Consider the following 20862-nt stretch of genomic DNA (forward strand, 5'->3'; position numbering starts at 1 on the left):
CTGTCTATTTAAAGACAGTGTTGCTGCCAATAGGTCCAGTTAAGTCTATACTTGATTATTTGTACATAATGTGAGTTATTCATATTACAATAAGCAAGCTGCTTTAGTGTCATGTGTTGTGGCAACTGGAAAACCAAATCTTGTTTAGGACAAGTCGAGGGCCAACCCTGGGAATTTGCTGCATGAAGACAGTGACATTAACCTGTTGTTAAAAACACTGGCTCTGACGAACAGTAATCAAACTTTCTAGTGTGCATCCTGCCCGGTCACTTTCCTCTATTGTGTTCTTTTCTTAGAGGAGATCAACAGCTGTCCAAAGGAAGCGCTGCTGGCTGTGATCAGCGTGTTTGGACCAGGAACGATCATCAGAGATGGAGTAAAGAGAGAAACCAAGCAGCAGGACAGGAAGAAACAGATGGTCCTTAACAAACACTGCACGGACAGTGTTTGAAATCTCATCTGTCTCTCTCACTGCTTTGTGTATCTGTGTGTGTATCTGTGAGTGTGTGTGTCCCTCTGGTCCACGTCTGAAGGTAATCAAAACTTTGCTCTGTTGATACATCAGCACATGCATATATAGTCTTTCTCTGTGTTTTTGCTCTCATGAAAGAGTGGGGAGTGTTTCCATGAACCCTGGACTGTCCCACCTCTGTACAACAAAAGCAGGCCTGTTGGGAGGTAGGCAGGACCAGCTCCTGATTAGAAAACTGCATGCAGTGGAAACAGCTGGCCCGAGCAGGGATGAGGGAAGCGCTGTTATCTAAAAGCGACCCCATCAGGCCAGCAGAGGGGAAAAGCTGACAGAGAAACAGGAAGCACAGACCGGGACACAGCGGTAGTTTTATAGGAAAATACTCCTCAGTGGATCTCAACACAGGTGTTCAGAGAGACACAGAGCAAAGTGGCTCAGAAAGTTATTGTTACATTGGTTCATGTGTTCAGAGAGCCAGAGAGACAAGAGAAAATCATTTTTGCCACCAATGCCTCTGTTGACGCAAAAGTTTCTGAAGCATTCCAGTGCTGGATTTCTACCTCAGGGTGTCAAATACTTCCAAAAGGGTGTTGCACCACCACCGTGTTGTGAGGACAACGTGTCATCTCGAGAGTGTTGACCTCAGGCAGCTCTGGTTCTCCCAGGCTGTCTGGGGCTGTTAACTTATTTATAGTTGGCTTGAGGAGAACATGTTGAATAATACAATGGGGGAGGCCAGACAGACTGGACTGCAGCTGTACAGAGCCTTCAGTCATTAGTGCAGCTTCTTAAAGAGATAGATGGTTAGAAAAAAGAAAGAAAAAAATGATAAAAGGGGTCTAAAAAATACGAGCACAAGGAAAGATTAAAGGTGAACACCACCTAAATTAAGAATTCAAATATGTTATGTCCACGGCCTTGCAAAATTTAATTAATATTTGTGAACATGAGCTACTATCCGTCAAAGCCAGAAACCAAAGAAGAAAGTCTCAAACTTGTGATGTCATAGGATATAAAGTCTGCTCCATAATGAGTGGGATCCTGATTTTATTTTATTTTTATACCCAAATGAGCATTATTCTATTGTACTGTTCCCAGTTCTGAAACAGAAAATGTCCCCATGTACTCGAAGCGTTCCCTCGGCTGCTCAAAGTCTTATTTGTAACATTTTTCCCAATTTATTGTCTTTGGAGCAGCTCCAGACTTTAAACCCTATGACATCACAAATAGGAGTTTTCACACTCAAGTTTTTGGATTTGGGAAAGACTTTCTCTTGTTTACTTATATGTTTTGGACTGTCTTACAGGAATAACATGTATGAATTTTTAAAAATGAGCATAATTCCCCTTTAAGTGGCCAAAAAACGCATGGATGGCCTGTTGGTTTTAGAGCTACAATCTATATCATGATAAATTTACTCTGATAACAGTAAATGCAGTAACATTTCATTGTGTTGACATGTAAGAATGTTGTTTGTTGCAAGTATTGCCATTTTAATAATGGGATTCGAACAATTTATTGTGAAATGCAATATAATTTAAATTTAGGACATTAAGAAAATCATTATGACTGTAGTTATTTAGATTTCTTAAAAAAGTCAGTCTGGAGCTGCAAAACATATTTGAGCCTTATAATAAAGATAACACAGCCTCTGAAGTCTATGTTACCTCTCAACATTACTAACAGGTCCAAATGAGCATTCACTGATATGTTTTATTCATTCATAAATTTTGCTTTGCAGTGGGCTCTTTATGACTATCCATTACTTTAACTTTACAGCGTTGGCGGTGAAAGCAAATGAATCTGTCCAGTCATTAAATTCTCTTTATTCCTCTGACGATTTTCCTTTTTTGGATTTGGAATCCATAGCTCGTCTCACTAGGGAGACTCAAGATTTAAAAAATGTAGAGGAAATGATGCTAGGCTGTGGATGTATCACGCACACTGAAATTGACAAAAGGTTATACTTTTTTTTTTTATTTAGTGCGGCCACACATTTTTACAACTGGAGAATGTAAGAATTTCTTTAGGCTTACAAGTATGATTAATGAAAATTAAAATGTTTAAAGAAAACAACAACCAATTCATTTGAAGGTATTTTTTTTAATGAAAACCAGCGGTGCACACAACTCTAAAAATCTTAGGCAAAGATATGCCAAAAAATGAACCGAAATGGATGCGTTTTAGCTAAATTGCCATCATCAGCCCTGTGGCTCAGGTTGCCTACCCCTGATTTAGACTCAGGGCACCTTTTAGCAATATGAATTAATTGTTCATCCTACAGTGGCAAGTGTAACTACTATAACCCAATATAAACCTTAAAAATTACAGTTAAATTTGCTTTACATAGGCTATTTGTAATGTACATTGTGATTTTTTAAATGTTTTTGTTATTTACATTTTTATCGGTTATTATTTTACATCCACATTTCTGTACACTGTGTGCATGTACCTGTGAGTAAATATACTAAGAGCCACTGAAAACCACAGTCATAATTCTTATCATAGATGGATTAGTGAATGGGCCTATTGGACACAGGCCCAGGGGCCCAAAGTGCCCTCCCAGCCTTCACCTATAAAATTCCACTCAAACTAACACACTGACCAGGAAGGGACTCAAAATGACCACAAAAAGATACAAAGGAACTGCAGAGGGATGCAATAAAACCAAAGACGGCACAAAATGACCTCAATAAGACAAAGAACCACTACACAGAGACGAAAAACAACAACACATTCACAGATAAGTTGAGCTACAGTTATACTTTGATTAGGCCATTTAAATGGACTACTGTTCTTGTAGTACATAAACATGAGGGGAAAACTGATTTATCCACAGAACTTTGGCTGCTATTATTAGAATATTTTCACCACTTTGCTATAAAAAACATTCCTTACCTACAGGGATTTGAGGCTGTTCGGGTGTGAGGTTTTTTTTTTAATTTAAAAGAAATACAGAATAGTACCATTTAAAGTCTCTCACCTAAGCCAAAATAAAAAACACAGGTCCCTTGCCAGTGCTTATTTTTTTTTTTAGAAATGCCTTTCCTGTTTTGTTAATATAGGAGCATGTGCAGAACACCTAAGCCAGCTCAGGTACGACTGAGGCGTATACGTGAAAGAGCAGCTCGATTGGGAACCGAATTAGGTGTGTTACTCTAACTTCAAGAAATTTCAATTTCATACAATTTCAGTTGGCTAACATGTTTATATGTATTTTAAAAGTCCAGTTTTCATTGGACTAACAGTGATTCAACTTTTTCTCACATGATGTAAATGTACTGAATGTGGGGCGACGAGGGCTTTTGCATATCTGTGCCCAGGGGTCCATTGTCTCATAGTCAGTCCATGTTTCTTGTAGGCTACTTATTATACTTGCCTAATGAAGTTGATTGTGTTTCTAACATCTCCTCCACTCTCTGCAAGAACTGAAAGAGACACTTCAAACATATATTGTTGTAGAAAGACTTTTTATTATTATTATTATTTTTAATCTGGTGTTTACAGCAAAAGAGTTCCTGGTGCAGGTGTGACCTCATTTTCCTTCTTCTGCCTTTAACCCTTCAGCTCCTTTTTTTCAGCCAGCAGTGCTCCCCTATAACTAGATTCATGTAGACTGATAATTTCATATCACTGCATACTGATATCAATTTTCATGTGCTCTTATGTAGATGTCTGTAGAACTTCATATATTATGTGTTGCCTATTAAAAACCTGTTTTAAAAAAATGTTTTGTTGTTTTGTATTAATCAAGGTCAAACCGCACAGGCCATCTGGAGCAGCCCTGACTCCAGGATGGGTAACTAATAATTGAGCGGGTAACTAAATATTCAAAAACACTACGTAATCCCAGAGTACATTGCTCCACCGTCTGCATTACCTAATCCCAGAAACCATCGCGGGGGGGCGGGGATATGGCTAGTTGTCAGAGCAACCTGCATGTCATTAGACATCCCCCACCCACTATATCATCTCCAGCCAATCAGGGGCCGTAGAAATGACATCATTGTTATTTTCAGTAGAGCTGCAGCTTAGAGGTGGATAAAGTTCGTCTCCACGTTGGAAGTGATAGAAAGTATTATCCCTGTTCAGGCTGTTTCTGCTTTTTGGGGAGGAGGATCAATCAAAGCGGATACCTGAGGTGTGAAAACACGGAGGCTCGGCTGCGGCGGAATAACATCTTTTTGATGATCGCGCGGTTCGTAAAAGTTTTCGCAGGACGCGAAGTTGTCAAGTGAGTTGAACTTCAACAATAGGCGGACTCTATCACAAGACAGTCGAGAGACAGGGAGTCTCAGGACACATGTAAACAGTCGATTTTGGACTTTTTATTTTTTTAATAACAACGGACAATAGACTTAATAAAAAATTACTTTATGTCCAGAAAAATGGAAGCGACCTTTTACGACGAATCGGTGAGTGCGTCCAGCTCTCAGCATGACGCACAGACAGTGTTTGGCTTTAACCCCAAAACTCTCAAACAGACCATGACGCTAAACCTAAACGACCCGAAAAACTTCAAACCCCAGCTGAGCGCCAAGGCCCTGGACATCCTCACGTCTCCTGATGTGGGCTTACTGAAGCTGGCCTCGCCTGAACTGGAACGGCTGATCATCCAGTCCTGCAGCGGGCTCACAACTCCCACCCCGACCCAGTTCGTGTGTCCCAAAAACATCACCGACGAGCAGGAGGGCTTCGCGGAGGGGTTTGTGCGGGCACTGGCTGAGCTCCACTACCACCAGCAGACACCCGCCGTCCTCCCTGACGCGCAGACCAGCAGCATGGCATCCGGCTCTGCTGCGTCCGAGAGCGGCCCCTACAGCTGCACGGTGCGCACGGACCCTCCAGAGTACACAAACTTGGGGGCTTTCAGCCGGGCCGTTGGCTCTGCACCTGCCACCGACAGACACCCACCTATAAGTTACCCAGTCGCCCCGCAGCACATGGACCAGCACCTCGCGGCGGCGCAGCACTCACGTCTCCACGCGCTCAAAGAGGAGCCGCAGACGGTGCCCGAGATGTCCGGCGACACTCCTCCGCTCTCCCCCATCAACATGGAGAACCAGGAGCGCATCAAAGCGGAGAGGAAGCGCATGAGGAACAGAGTGGCCGCGTCCAAGTGCCGGAAAAGGAAGCTGGAGAGGATCTCACGTTTGGAAGACAGGGTCAAAAACCTCAAGAGCCAAAACACGGAGTTGGTTTCCTCCGCCAACGTGCTCCGGGACGAGCTGGCTCTGCTCAAGCAAAAGGTCATGGACCACGTTAACAGCGGCTGCCAGCTCATCTTGACGCAGCAGCTCCAGGCGTACTAGACTGCCAAGGGACAAGAACCAAGGGACATTTCTTGGGGACCAAATGCAGCTTAAAAAAGTGGCCGTGCGGGGGAGTCCCTGCGCAACTTTTCCACCAAATCATCCGCTCAGGCTGAAGTTTCTGCCGACAAAGAACAAGAATGGAGACTGACAAGATACTTTGTGCAATGACTGCATTACTGTGCAAAGGTTTTAGGCTACCAGACTAGTTTTGTTTCAGCAAAGCTGTAATGAGAATACATTAATGTTTATTTCTCAGTCTCTTTATTAAGACACAAACAAAGAATAGGCTACAGAAAATATGTACAGTGCATTAAGACACCAAAAAATGTCAGATCAATATGGCTTCTTCAAAAAAGATAGCTCAATCAGTATTGAGCTTTGTCTCAAATTCAACTTGGTGCAAATACACCAAAATATTATTACTGTAAATCCCATATTGTGTGTTCAAGACATGCTTGGTGGAGAGGTCACACTAAATACTTGCAACTTTAGCCATTTAAAGTTGCTGTATTCTGAAATATTTACGTTTTAATACTGTATACATAGTTCATATATGTTCTGGTTGAACTGATAAAGAGACTAGTGAGAAATAAATATCTATGATCATTATAATCTTGCTAAAATAATAAAGTTTTAGGTGATCTAATACTTATGGACAGGACTGTATTTAAGAGTAGAGGCCACTAAACCCACTGCACAGATGGACAAAGCTCAGAGGAAACCTCTCTGATGTGACTTGTTATATTTCTGGCATTTTGTTTTTTAAATATTTGTTTTATTTGTTTTTTCACTCAAAGAAAGCGCAGAAATATGTATTCAGTCAAGCCAAGGTAGCATGTATCCACACCTTCAGCTAATTTTAAGTTAAGTCCCATGCATCCTGACAGACACCCAGAGCCTGCGTGGGATCAAATTGCAAATGGACAGAAACACAATGTGAACGAGGCGCTGCCCTGCAAATCTTCCACTATCAAGCAGCAACATGAGTCAAGCACTGAGTATCCCACCAGCGACTATACAGTCTGTACAGAGTAACACTAACCAACATTAAGTCTCACACCTTTCAGCAAGGACTCTATAGGTGTGTGTAGCGTTTACTGACAAAACGGCCTTACTTTCTTAACCCTTTTGTTCATACAACTTTGTGATAAAGGTGTAACTAAAGTTAGACCTGAAATAACACTTTGTAATATTTGTACGCTGTCATTTTTGAGCACTTCAGAACTGTAAATATGACGAAATAAAACGTTGGACACGCGTGATGATGTGTGAGTAATTTTGTGTCTGCTGAATAATTAATCATCAGTCTCACAATGCTTTTACACGAAGTGTTTGTTATTGACGGAACTGGGGCGGACGGGATATTGAGTCACCAGTGCAGCGTGTGGCGCGTGGAATGGTTGGGGAGTCGACGCGGCCGCTGATTGGACAGCGAGGAGTCGGAAGTGAGCAGCAGGGAGCCAAATAAGGCAAGAGGTCCTCGGTCCGCAGTGGGACGGCGGAGTGTGTGTGTCTATGTGTGTGTGAATCACCATCCTCCCACTAAAGCTGGTGACTCCCAAAGAGGACCGATGAAGCATAAGCAGATTTGTTTACACACTTTGGGAGTGTCGAGGTACAAATAGATAAATACAAGCGTAAGGAATATTATAATCTTTAAGCTGACAGTGGTGGAAGAAGTGTCGACATCCTCAAGTAAAAGTACTAATACCACCCTGTAAAAAAGCCTTCATTGAAGATGATATTTAAGTAGTCGCAAAGTAGCCTATATAAGTCAATTCAGGAAAAATGTACCGAAAGTCTCCTGTGACTGTTATTGTTATGCTATGTTATTATTACTATTATTATTATTACTATTATTATTATTACATGCACATTATACAATTTTACAACAAAATTTCTGTTAAGAACTATCTATATATTTTACCATCTATTGTTATTATTACTTTTATTGATATGAATTATGCAATGAACAACTTTTATAAACTATTTTTTACTTAATTATTCACTTTTTAACCTTTAATTTATTAATATTATTATTGATTATGAAAATGCAACCAAATTTTATTATTATTGTCAATTAAAATGTATTTCAATCAGAAGTAACAGTTATCATAAAAACATAGAAACATTTTGATTAATTTGTAATTCTTGTTTTTCCTTTTTTATTTAAATGTTAAAGATAAACCAAATCAAATATATTTTACCATGGGATTATTATTACTTATGCATTAATGTAAGAGATTTTACAGGATTTTACCTGGGTAGTTGTTGAAAAGGAATTCTTTAACTATGTGACTGCAGCTAATGGCTATATTCATTACGGATTAATGTGTTTACTATTTTCCTCAATAATCGATTATTTTGTTTTTAAACAGACTGAAAAAACTGGTTAATGTCAGAGCAATGACTCAGAGCCCTAAGTGACAATGTGTCTTTTGCTCACCCCTCAAAAATATTAGAAATAAATTATTATAAAACAAAAGAAAAGGAAAATCGTGAAATCTTTACATTTGTGATGCTATACATTTTTTTTTACATGGGAAATGACCTAAATTATGAAAATAGTTGACGTTTAATTTTCTGTCAATCAGCTTGATTTATCAACTTTCACTCTGCATATGTTTTGTGTGTAAAAATCTGAATTTGTAAAATAACTAGCCACTAAAGCAGGCATGTCAAACTGGTCCACAGGGGGGCCAGTGTGGCTGCAGGTTTTTGTGCCAACCAACCAAGAGCACACAGTTTGACCAACCAACTGTCTGAAGACGGAGATCAGTTGATTAAATGAGTCAAGTCTGGTGTGCTGCTACTTGGTTGGAAACAAAACCTGCAGCCACACCGGCCCCCCTGTGGACCGGTTTGACATGCCTGCACTAAAGCTTTCAGGCAACTGTAAAGAAGTAAAAACCACAATATTTCCCTCTGAATGCAGTAGAGTTGGAGTATGAAGTGGCATGAGAAGAAAATACTCAAGTTATCTCAAATTTGTAGTGAGTGCAGCACTCACTCCATAGTTTCATTCCACAACTTGTACAAAAAGTGCATTTTTATTTATTTTCTGAACTACTGTCTGTAATATATATATTACAAAACGAAGGTATTGTAGAGAAAAGTACAAATTTATACACATTTCAACCTGAACTAGTTGTGCACACAAACACGGCAAACATATCTCCGAGTGCACCGAAACAAAAAACATTAGCTTAATCTGTACACACACCATGGACCACCAACACTGATGGATGCTCACTGGCCTTCAAACTTCTTACCAGTAAATGCTTCAGGAATAAAATTTCAAGGTGTGTTCGTGAGGGGCGTGATGACACAGGACGCAGCCGTCTGGCACATTTTAAAGAATCCTAAACTGCAACAACAAGCCCACACAGGCGTTCTCACTTGTTGTTTGATTAGACCTCTCTTTGTGCTGACAGCGCTTGATTGACACTTCTGATGCACTTAACAGTGCAATTCCCATCTTATCATTATTATTTGTGCATCAAATTAGATGGCCTAAAACTCTTATAGTGCCGCCCCAAAATGTAACCTGAGATGATGCCTAATCAACAGTCTAGCTTGTTTTACTGTGAGTTGTGTTGGAGATATCGGCCATCTGTCTTCTCTCCGTGGAACTAGACAGCACTCTGCTTGTGGAGCTCAAAGCAAAAAAGTCCCAAAACAAACAAGCTAAAAAAAAACATTTCAAAAGCTCAACAGCAATGTGTCGTACCAATGATCATGATCTGTTTACTCAAGATAAACCACAGACCTTGAGCTTGTTGCGGTCTTGTAGGAACTATTTTCTTTCTAATGAACTACACCCGCCAACCATATCTGAGTAAGAACGACGAATTAAGACAAAAGGCAGTTCTTGAAGGTACAAGGTAGATTTAAGCACCTTCTTCAGACAGGAGGCAGAAGTGCTCAGAAGCCAGACAAAGAGCTCTTTGGCAGCGTCATCGGCTTTCCAGTGAGGCAAAACTGCTAGAGTGCCATCTAGTTCCATATGTAGGAGAGAAGACAGACATCTCTTTGGCTGAAATCTCCAACACTCAGCATCTTGTACGATCTAAACTGATAAATAGCACTACAGGTGAGAGGAAAAACATGTATTTTTAAATTTGGGGGTGAACTGTGCCTTAAACAGTCGTTGCCTATATCTGACAGTGAAAAATGAACGCTGCTTGCCCAGGAAACTTTCTTCCAGTCTGGTGCTTGTAGCCGCTGGTATATCTAAACTAAATACTTTCAATATTTTGCCACCAAATCAGTTTATCGCTCTATAGCAGGAGATCCAAATAGTGACTGGTCGACTGCCAAAATGGCTATTGGAAGAGACAAAAATAAATTGCCAGCTATTGGCTGCTGGCTGGAGTTGAGGGTGCACTCTGGATCCACTGTCCAACTGCTTTGTTTCATCTTGTTCCACTCATGCTTTATCTCTTTGTGAAACAGGGATATGATTATAAAAAGGCATTGAGTTTTTTTGGACACACTGCTCCCCATCCATTTCTTTTTGTGTTTGGTTCCTGATGATAGCTGCGGTCCATGTAAAGTCCTGCGTCAGCGGTTCTCAGCTGACGAGCACTCCCTCTTTTACAGCGAGGCGCTGCCGGTGTATGTGGTCCTGCTCTAGTTCTTCATGGCTCGGGTGCCAGAGCCGTGCCAGGATGCGCTCCATGTTCAGGGCGTACATAGTGTGGGAGGGCATCACACCGTGGTGAACCTACATCAGACAAACAGAAGACACTCAAGCATACAAACATCCACATATTTATTTTTGGTGGCCTGCCACGATTAAATCATCTGCCACCACGTATTGATTTTAATATAGCGTTTGGTTAATGATGCTAATACTCTCGGAGTACAGAGCGTACTCTGGGCACAGACGGAACAGTAGAATGTTAGGTGCAGTGAAAATGAAATTTAAGAGTTAATCGCGCTATGTCTAAAAGTTTGCTTTCACTTGCTTCTGCAGCAGCTCCTCCTCTCATCCATCAATATAATCAGATCAGCTTTGACTCAGCACAAATTCATGACGAGTTTCACCTGTGCTGCATCCACACACCAGCAAAAACCTCCAAACTCTCAAAACACTGATGGTCAAATGATGGTAGGCCAGAAGATCTAATGTGAACAAATTTAGTGATAAACAATCATGTTGGTCCGAGTGCAGTTCACCAACATGACTGAGGAAAACATTTTAAAATGGCAATAAGAAAGTGCATATATTGCTCAAATATTTACTTCTATAATGAATAATTATTAGATGTAAGCAGATCGGTCGGTGTGAAAGGCAAATAAGAATCAGATCATTTTTAAATAATCTCTACAAACAAGTATCTGCATATGTTTGCCAAATCTGTATGTGATAGGACAAGATTCTGGTATTAGGACTGTTCTAATTTCCGTTTGTTGTCTGAGTCCACTCTGACTGGCAGTTCAGCTCAGCGCACGAGAAGAAAAACAGAAGTAAGGGAAAGCAAACTATTAAAGTCAAAAGGGTGTGAGATAAAAACAAAAAATTATATTACTTAGGATTATTTTTTTAGCCACTGAGCTCTTCAGTAGTCTGTTGATAATTGTTTGTGTTGTTGTTCTGTGGCGCACAGTAAATATAATTTGTTCTTAAAACATTGGGAAATGTTATTCATGTTTTAACCGGCTAACCAATGTCTTGAATTCGTCCTATTGGTATCCCGATTTGCCTTTTTGAATGAGAAATACGCACTACTTGCCCCTACTGCCTGTTTTTACTTCATTTCTTCATCGTTGTAATCTTTGCGGTGTGTGCAACGTTTTGACTGAGACACCGTCGACGTGAGGTGATGCAACAGTTGACCTTCATCACCACTGGTTTTCTGATGTCGTTTGGTGTGTATGGGCTGTCACCTGTAAAGCTTCCAGGAGATCAAACATGCTGATTGGAGGGAGGGGCGCGGGGAGGCTGTCAGCAGAGCAAGCCAATAAGTGAACAGCTTGTTGCTCTGCCTCATCAGGTGACACTTGAGGAGGTGGACCAGCAGCGAGGGAGGCACTTGGAGGGGGACTGAGAGGGGAAAAAAAAAAAAAAAGATTACGGATTGAAAACGTGATTAGTGTTACTTCTACCCTTGAATCATAGAAACAGAAAGAAAATTATGTTCAAGAGTACTTATATCTACAATGGCTTCCTGTACTAAAAACCTGCAAAATGTTTATCAGCTAGTGGGAGTTAACACGGGTCACCCTACCATTCTGTAACACTGTGGTACGCAGCGAGGCTGTTTTTCAGATAAGGCTGTGGTGTGACATCACTGCCAAAGGCGTAGGGAAAACGACCATCTCGTAACCTATATGCCTTCCTCCGGGTGATGACGGCAGTCAGGACGTCTTTCAAGTGGTGCTGAAATAAATCAGAGCAGTAAGTCAAGCTTTGCTTAATCCCCTGGGTAAACAAAGCTGTCAGTCATTCTTAAAAAGCGGTGCTGGAATATGTCTCTCAGATCATTTCAAGCCTCTGCATGGATGTTAAAACACAGAATGCCAATTGAATGTTCACTTATACGTGTTTCTACTGAAATCAGAGATCAACAAAGCAATACTTAACATAAAATGTTAATTTGTATATCTATCACTCACGCTATTGAAGAAAACTTTGATGAATTGAAATTCAGTATTTTCCACATGCATTTTTGCTAAAACCTTACTACTTAAAACACTTTTGCATGAGCAGCCCGAACCACAGACAAGTACTGTGTCCGTTTGAACTCGGCTCAAATCGTGAGCATACGACTAGATAAATGAAACTTGGAGTATACTTCACAAGTTGGGTGACAGTTTGTAAATTGATGTTTTCATATAGTTTTGCTGTTGCTAATCACTACAATTCATCAAGTTTTTTCCCCTCATTTATCTTAAAGGAATACAAAACAAACAAAAAAACAACTTTGCTTCACAAATTTAAGGTAACACAGGATGAGAATCGTGTCATCCAGGACATAAGCAGGGTGATCTGGGCACTGGCAAGATGGAGGGAAGTGTACCATGCGTCATATACACATACTAATCCTCACTGTTATGATACAAAGCTGGTGGAAAACTGACAAAAGACCCCTTTAAAGACATTTTCTTAGAAAGTTATTCATTTCTTGAGGATAGAATGATGACATTTTTCTGAATTTCAATTTTTTTCTGATCAGTAAAAAAACAAAAAACAAAAAACCTTCACCTCAACGGCATGGATCATGCTGCTGACGGCTTCTTCTGTGATGTTATCCAGGCCCAGCTCAAACGCAGTCACCATCATGCGGGCCTCCAGCTGGCCCCGCGTGGGTAAGAGCAGAGTGTGGGCGCTGAGACGCAGCTCCTCTTCCTCACCTCCAACCTCCCGCGGGCTGAAAGGCTGGGCAGCGCTCAGAGGGTTCTGAGGCTGGAAACGATGCTGAAGACGCAAAAACACATAGACATAAGACATACAAACACCCAAACACACAGACAGACGGTTGTTTCAGCACCTAGTGATAAATCAGATGCCGCTACCCTAAAAAAGCAGTTACACCCAGTAATCATTTGAGCGATTGCCTTATTTGAAAATTTCAACATTCATTACAGCTGCTGTTAACTCGCCCAGCCTCTACAGGGACAAATATCAGAATAAATACTTACATCAAATTTCTGTCTAGAGGAACATTTCTTCTTTCCCTTTGGTTTGCCGGGCTTTGAAGCAGAGCCACCTTGCCACTGTAGCTGACCGGCGCCCTCTAGAGGACAGAAGAAGAACACAAAACACAAGATGGATTGAAGAAACACAGGAGATGGGAAGGTGATTTTTAAAAGAACATTTCCCTTTAGTTAATGTCCAAATTCTTATTGTAAAAAATAAATCACCAGCAATCACCAACATTTAGTCCTTTGGTACATACACTTTCAAATTCAATCAATTAACAATGCCATTATTTCAAAACTACCCTGCTCCAATACCTTAGACAATAAAATCAATGTAACACATAAAGATAGCTAATTAAGTTACGACACACTATGCTACTACAAGTCTGAGTAAAATGTAGCTTTTACATAAGTAGTGTTTCAGTACTAGTACCAATTCTTCTGTGAAAGTGAGGAGTTAGACATTGTGCATAATTTTAAATATCTGGATATAGTTTTTGATAATAATGGTTTATTTAAAATCAAGAAACTTTGTGAACAGGCCTCTAGAGCTAAGTCTGCTTTATTGTGGAAGTGCAGGAAGTCTGACTTACCAATAGATATTAGACAAGAGCTCTTTGCAAGGGTTGTGATATCAGTTATGTTGTATGCATGCCAAGTATATGAGTTTGAGAAGGCAGACATTTAAGAGAGGTTACAATGGTATGCATCAAGCTCAGCCACACAATGTATATTTGTTTATTTTTTGTATATCACTGTACATACATACAGAATGTAACACCATGGATTACATTTGTTCAGCAAATATTCAATCAATTTGGCTTTTCGCACCTTTGTTTTGATCAGAGGTGCACTACTATCAAACGGCTCGATGAACTCTACACTAAGCTACCATGACTTGTATTGGGAATTTAAAGACAGGTTTAATCATCATCTACTTATGAAAGCAGGAGACATACCCAGGCTATTTATGTTCTTCAGTTTTCTAATAGCTGAATTCTTAAAATGACAGGAATACACTAAGGTTTGAAAAAGATTAAATAGTGTTGTAATTTTTGTAATCAAAACCATTGGAGGGTAAATTATACTAACAATAATAAAAAAATTTTTTTTAAAGATTTTTGTTGGGGATGTTTCACTTTATTGATAGGACAGCTGCAGAATGACAGGAAATGTGGGGGAGAGAGAGGGGGGAATGACACACAGCAATGGGCCACAGGCTGGAATTGAACCGCTGCAAAGGCCTTGGGCCACTGCAAAGGCCTTAGCATGTGCGGCGCACACCTTTCATACAAGAAATGCAGCCTAATGTGCTTTACAGCAAAGAAATTATATGCACCAAGTGCTTCACATCAAAAAAACATAATAAAACTTGCAGGTAAAGATATCATATTTTGCTTAAATGTGAATCACAAACATTGTCAAGAATAGGAAAAAAAGCCAAAATACTTTGTAAAACAACAATCCGTCATTAAACTTATATTACTGTTGCAGACAGACAAACGAAAGACACTTTTAATTAGGTGCTTTTTGTAAGTAATGCTCTGCCTCTCTTTAAATGACTCAGTTTGTGCCAAAGTTCTGGTCATTTACCTCTGTATTGCTGTCGTGTTCTTTGTTTGTACTCCATACCACGATTTGCAATCTATAGTTAATAAATTTGAATCCTGTGAAAAATAAATTAGAAATAAATTCTTTGAAAAAAATCTCACCTGGTGTGGAGACGATGATCTGGCAGCGTGTGAGAATGGCCAGAAGAAAATCATTGTGGACATGGACTGCAGAGGGAGGAGGAGGAAAATACAAAATCATCAACACATCATCAAAACACAATCTATTTTCAACATAAAGAATATAAGGTCACTAACCATTCTCCTGTGCCAATAGACGACGTGCCTCAACATCAAACTCCTCCTTACTGATCTTCTGCTTGAACCACAGCTTTAGGTTTGCCCAGTAACTGTATGAGGAGATTCACATTATCATTTTATAAACAAATATGTGTTAGACACATTGGGCGAAACTCAATGATAAACTTTCGCATTTTTTAAATCATTTTTTATTTCCCCTACAGAAATCAGTGAATGTAATGTGACGTTAGCGGTGCGTTATTTAGCCTATTAAAAACCTACTAACACGGTAACTAGATGTAACGGATGATATTCAATTAAAATAATAACGACATACTCCACGTTTTCTATTTGCATTACTTCCTCCTAAGAAAAGAACAATAGATACTGAAAAACTGTAAAAATATTTGTTCATTTATAACTGCAGCTGAGGAGAAATGCTGCAAACATTAGCAAGTGCTAGCAAGCTGCTAATGTGCACATAGCAAGCCGACGGCAAAATTACTTTGCATTTCGGCGTCAGACCGACAAGATAGGACAGAGAACACCACAGGCATAAAACACACACAAACAACATTTTACTTACTGCTTGACGTTATCGCCAATTGCATCGGTTAAATTTTTCTTTGCAATTTCAAGCTCGCTAGCGTGAGCCGCCATGGCGTTCATAAGAGTCCAACACGGACGTCATCAGCCCGCGACAACTACCTTTTTTTGTTTACAAACTTTATTGAGGGTTGAAGCCGGATCCATGGTTGAAGCAGGCAAGTTTTCACGAAAAAAGTAACTCGCCAGCAATTATTTTTCCCAGAAGTAATGTTGTGACTAACTTTACTGGAGAACACTGAAATATATTATTAGGATTTAATGACAAAACATATAAAGACAATGTCAAATAAAGAAAGGATGCATGGGGCGCTGTGCAATCCAAACAAATGGCTTCTGTCAGAGGTAAGAAACTCAGCAAACCCTACATAGCAGACACATAATAATTTCCTAAAAGACTCTTATGTGTTTATCAGGGGTGCCTTTCTAATTATTATTGATTATCAATGATTTTGTCTCAGAGGAGGGGCATGCAAATATTTGCTGTATTATGCATTTATTTTACCCGTATTTTTCAAAAGAAAACGTTGCACAATTAAACCATCACAGAAACTGTAAAAACAGAAATTATCATTGGGTTTTCAAATATCAGAGGGTTCTTGAACAACTAATATGTGGCAAATGTAAAAATCTCAAATTAAGATGTTGATAGTTCATCAAAATCACTTCTGCTCATTTAAAATTTTGCTAAAAATAAAACTGTTGCCCCAACTAACCAGCATGCACAACAAGACTGTTTTACAGTTCCAGGATTTTGTCTTCAATTTTTAACTTTCAAACATCAAAGTTTTTAAAAACTACTAATATATGGTGGAGGAGGGGGTTGTGCATTTTCCCCAAGTCACTTGTGAAGGCATAAGGAAAAATATTTGTAGCTTCAGGAAAGGGTTAAAAGAAAAGAAAACAAAAGAAAATAAAAAAAACTGCATATTCCAGTCATCCCTTCCTCTGATTAGTACTGAACAGTCTATAACAAGCATGCATTTTAATTTTAGATGTACTACCTTAAATTTAAATAAAACTCCTTGTTCCTTTATCCTCTGTCCAGATCAGAGCACATTTGTTTGTGAGTGTGAAATACTTATGAAGGGTGTCAAGCATGTGCACAAAAGCTTTTCATCACACTGATCCAAACTCCTGCCTGTTTCACCTGTCACATCCTGTCATCCACCAGACTGAAGACAGTGGTATAATGAGTTTGTAAAACTACTCCACCACTAGATGGTGTCATAGTATGATTCAAATTCTGCAAGGCCCAGTTCACTGAAATCTTGGTGCAGATGAGCTGAGCAAAAAAGAGGAATTAGACCTGTGCATCTGATATTTGGACATGCTTTATTTATGAGTGCTAACACACAATACATGTCAAAGTGTGTTTTACCTCCAAAAAGTAGTGCAGTGACGAGTAAACCTCTGAAATTCTTGCTCCTTTCAGAAGTCCCTAACATCTGCAGCTGCTTAAGAATGCAGCAGCTTAAATTTGAGCTAATGTTAAATGAAGAGATCAGACAGTGTATTTCCTGTTCTACCATCTAAATGTAATGGTAGAGTTACTGGTTAAATTCAGTACTGGTGGAAAAATGGAGTAATCACATTTAAAGCACATTCAAAGTTTGCTATAGTAGGACTTGAATTTCATTTGACAGTCCCTCGGTGTGGGCTCACTTCAGCTTGAGACATCAAGTCTGAATATCTTTCCTTAATTTATGTAAAGATTTTCTATCTATTCTCTTTTTGTATATTTTTTTTCTTTTAATATTTCTGTTCCGAACATAGTCATAAAAGACATCTTTGATTTCAGTAAGGGCAAACTTGATTGAGGCTAAAGGCTAAAAAAAAAAACCCCAATATTAAATATAATATTAAATAATCAAAAATAATTGAAGGTTTTCAAGCTGGTCTCACTTCCAACTCTTTAAATACTGATGCTTAGTCAGTGGCCCTTGGCACAATGCACCAAAACACCCTCTAGTGGTGGTATGAGACATACCAGGCGGTGTCATGTTTACGCTCCGAGAAGCTAGCATAGCATAAAGAGTGAGACAGTCTGCATAAAACGGGCACAATCACAAACACAATACGGACTTTCACCCAACCGAAAGTCATTCGAAATCTTTTAATAATAATCATTTAGTGTGCTAGTATGTGTAGCATACAACGCTAGTGACGTATGTTGAGTAAAGTTAGATTAGCCCACTTTAGTAAGAAGTGTATTTATTTTCAGCCAAGCAATACTGTTATTTTTTCTGAATCTAACCTCATACTTTTGCTGCCTATAACCTAAAAAAGAAGTTTTTAAACTTTGGTCTAAGTTTATTAGGACAAGAGAATGTGTTCATTTCAGTCAGTGTAATTCATCAGTAAATGTCATGTTCCTTATGATCAGTGTGCCTCTTCAAATGAAGCTGTAGACTCGTCTCTTTAAAGAAAAGGAGACCATCTGAAGAATAATGGATTACCTAACACATACTATATAGATACATATCACATAAAAACAGAATTGTTGTACAAGTATTAGTTGATGCACATCAGATAATTAGCAATATTCAATTGTAAAGTAAGAAACTAAAGTATATCAGTGTGTGATTCCTTTACTCATATGCTGTTGATGTGACAAGAGCTTTAGTGGCCCCATTTGGCCACCTCTATGAAAAATTTCCACGGGCGCCACTGTTCTTTATTTCAGCAGCGATAAAACTGATGCTGCAAACTGTTTTCTTTATTACTTTTTTTCAGTCACATGTAGAAATTATTGTAAGCAGCCAAAATAAAGACCAGATTGGTGCTACTGCTCCTGTAAGTCTTTTCTGAAGTCTCCACCGGACTGGATGTAAAACATTTCTGTGGTTTCGTCTGTTGTGCTCTGCGGCTCTTCGGCTCATGCCTCTCTTGAGCCGGTTTAGGCTGGGAGGCCCATTTGTTTTTCACTGTTTTAACTATGGTGTAAAAACAGTTGAGTAGTCAGGGCGATCGCTCCTTTGGCTCTGTCTCCCCAGGCGGTCGTAAAAAACTTAAACAGACCTCCATGACTCACGTCATTTATCACAATAAGTGAAATCGTATATCCAGAAACGCGTACAGTTGACAGTCATACTGTAAGTCGGTCCTCCAGTTCAGTGACTAATGCTGACTCCACAGTGTTCTGAGGTCATACTTCTGTACTGAGGAGATCCATTTGATAAAGGGTTTCAAGGTTTGAGTCTAGAATAAACAAGCTTTTCATGCCAACCACATGAACAATGAAAACCATCTGAATTTCTGGTCACTAATAGATGTATTTAACAGACTATATCTCTGTTAGTAGGCAGCTGAAACTCAAGAAGCATGCTTCCCATGGCTCAAATGTTCCTTTGTTTGGTATCTCTGGGTGGCGATCAGTGCTTAGATTGACTTTGCTCTGTCAAAGGTAACCTCATTAAAATAAATATCCTTTTCGCAATCTCAGCACTCGCTTGTGTGCTTCACAGCTATATGAAATATCACTCCACTGTATGTTTTAGACTAATAAGGGAGAGTGGAAACTGCAGCTGGCTGCAGCTCACTGAGCCTTCCCAGATCCCTCCAAATGATCATCCATCTTAAACAAGTGTCTGTTAAACTTTAAATCAAAAGGGCACTTAGGAACAGACTTAGCTATGGAGTGGTTTGACTGTCCCAGTTAGGGCAAAAATTAGTCACGGTGCTTATTTTCAAAGAAAACAGCTCTGCATCCTGTCTGTTGATTTGCTGGTTGACACTAACTGAGCTTTTTAGGGCTAATGAGTCACTCTCACAGACATTCCCCCAACAGCAGATGTCTTTCAGCAAACAGCATGGAGCCAGCTTCTTCCGCAAATCTTCCGAGCCTGGTGCCATCTTGGTGGTGAAAGTCGTAGACAGCGAAGCTTCACTCAGCGACAAAGAAGGCTTTCACCTCTGAAACCTGCAGCGGTTCTCAGAGGACCACACTGCAGCAGTGCTCTGCCATCCCTAGTCTGTTGGCCAGGTAGTCGAGGCGGTACGCGCCTGAGTGTGGTCCCCTCGCTAGAGCCAAGATTGTCACCTTCTCTCTTCCAATATCTGACTGAGCAGGAGTTTGGTTTCTGTGGGCTAATCATGCATTTCCATACCCCCATGAGGCTGTTTAAAATGTGAGGCTTCAGTGTGTAGTGGGCAGAGTTATTGGAAGACTTCGGTTACAGCTCATGTGCTGATGGAGATTCACACACTGGCCGTCTCTGGGGTGGTTAGGCTCAAAGTTTGAGAGGCAGCCTTGTGACAGGAAGGTGGCCATATCACAAAACAGTTTTACTGAACAGTTAATTATCCATGCAAACTTTTTCTGACAGTTTGTATAATAATTACTCACCCCATGTTATGTTAAATTTTGTTTTTGTCAGGTGTCATGTGAGTCCACCTACGCGACTTATCACTGACCTCTTATGCGTCAAGATCCGTGGACCTTTTGCATCCAGACACAAAAACTATCAGTATGTAATTATAATAATGTTGGGTGCTTCTGCCCAAATGTAAAAATGTGAGGAGTAGAGATAAGATCACTTTATGAGCATAGATAACAAGATAACCTTTTTTTGCTAAGCTAATTGCCTGCTGGCTTTAGCGTCATATTTACCATGAAAACATCAATCTCCTCTAACCCTTTACAGAAAAAGGTTAATTAATTCCCCCCAAAATGTCAAACGGTTCCTTTAAAATGAAGATTAACATATAAACACGCTCTTTTTTTTAAAAAAAATGAAAACTTACAGAAGTTTGATGGCTACTATGTGACAAATTTCAGGTGTAAATGTATTCTCTGTGCTTCGTTTGATAGTGGAACAAAAAGAACAGACGATGAAAAGGAGTCATGTAGGTTGAGAGCCAGACTGGAACTGATGACTTGCCCTTGCCCAGTCATGCAGAAATGTGTCACCACATAAAACGAGATGTCTCTGCGATGTATTCATCTGTCTCCTCACAACTTTTTTCACGC

At 39.7% G+C, this 20862-nt stretch overlaps 2 protein-coding genes across 2 annotated transcripts; one reads left to right on the top strand and one right to left on the bottom strand.

Moving 5' to 3' along the window:
- Nucleotides 1–4477: 4477 nt before the first annotated feature.
- Nucleotides 4478–7049, top strand: LOC121951914 (transcription factor Jun-like). The gene has a single exon (XM_042498407.2). The coding sequence runs from the start codon at nt 4849–4851 to the stop codon at nt 5782–5784; it is 936 nt and encodes a 311-aa protein (XP_042354341.1). The 5' UTR covers nt 4478–4848; the 3' UTR covers nt 5785–7049.
- A 1769-nt stretch (nt 7050–8818) lies between these two features.
- On the bottom strand, nt 8819–16021 carry tada1 (transcriptional adaptor 1). The gene is made up of 8 exons (XM_042497780.2): nt 15871–16021; nt 15303–15394; nt 15147–15212; nt 13435–13529; nt 12998–13210; nt 12021–12172; nt 11680–11836; nt 8819–10513 (listed from the first exon to the last, which is right to left on the bottom strand). The coding sequence occupies exons 1-8, from the start codon at nt 15951–15953 to the stop codon at nt 10361–10363; spliced, it is 1011 nt and encodes a 336-aa protein (XP_042353714.1). The 5' UTR covers nt 15954–16021; the 3' UTR covers nt 8819–10360.
- Between the last annotated feature and the right edge of the window lie 4841 nt (nt 16022–20862).

This window comes from Plectropomus leopardus, chromosome 12, assembly GCF_026936395.1.
Source record: "Plectropomus leopardus strain MGB_pleo_1.0 chromosome 12, ASM2693639v1, whole genome shotgun sequence".
In the NCBI taxonomy this organism is placed as follows: Eukaryota; Metazoa; Chordata; class Actinopteri; order Perciformes; family Serranidae; genus Plectropomus; species Plectropomus leopardus.

What these genes read in the sequence shown, in the direction of transcription:
- LOC121951914 (XM_042498407.2), top strand. Translation starts at nt 4,849, where the DNA reads ATGTCCAGAAAAATGGAAGCGACCTTTTACGACGAATCGGTGAGTGCG.
- tada1 (XM_042497780.2), bottom strand. Translation starts at nt 15,953, where the DNA reads ATGAACGCCATGGCGGCTCACGCTAGCGAGCTTGAAATTGCAAAGAAA. An exon ending in TCTATTGGCACAGGAGAATG is followed by an intron (nt 15,213 to 15,302) that starts GTTAGTGACCTT and finishes CTCCCTCTGCAG; the next exon opens with TCCATGTCCACAATGATTTT. An exon ending in GATCATCGTCTCCACACCAG is followed by an intron (nt 13,530 to 15,146) that starts GTGAGATTTTTT and finishes TCTGTCCTCTAG; the next exon opens with AGGGCGCCGGTCAGCTACAG.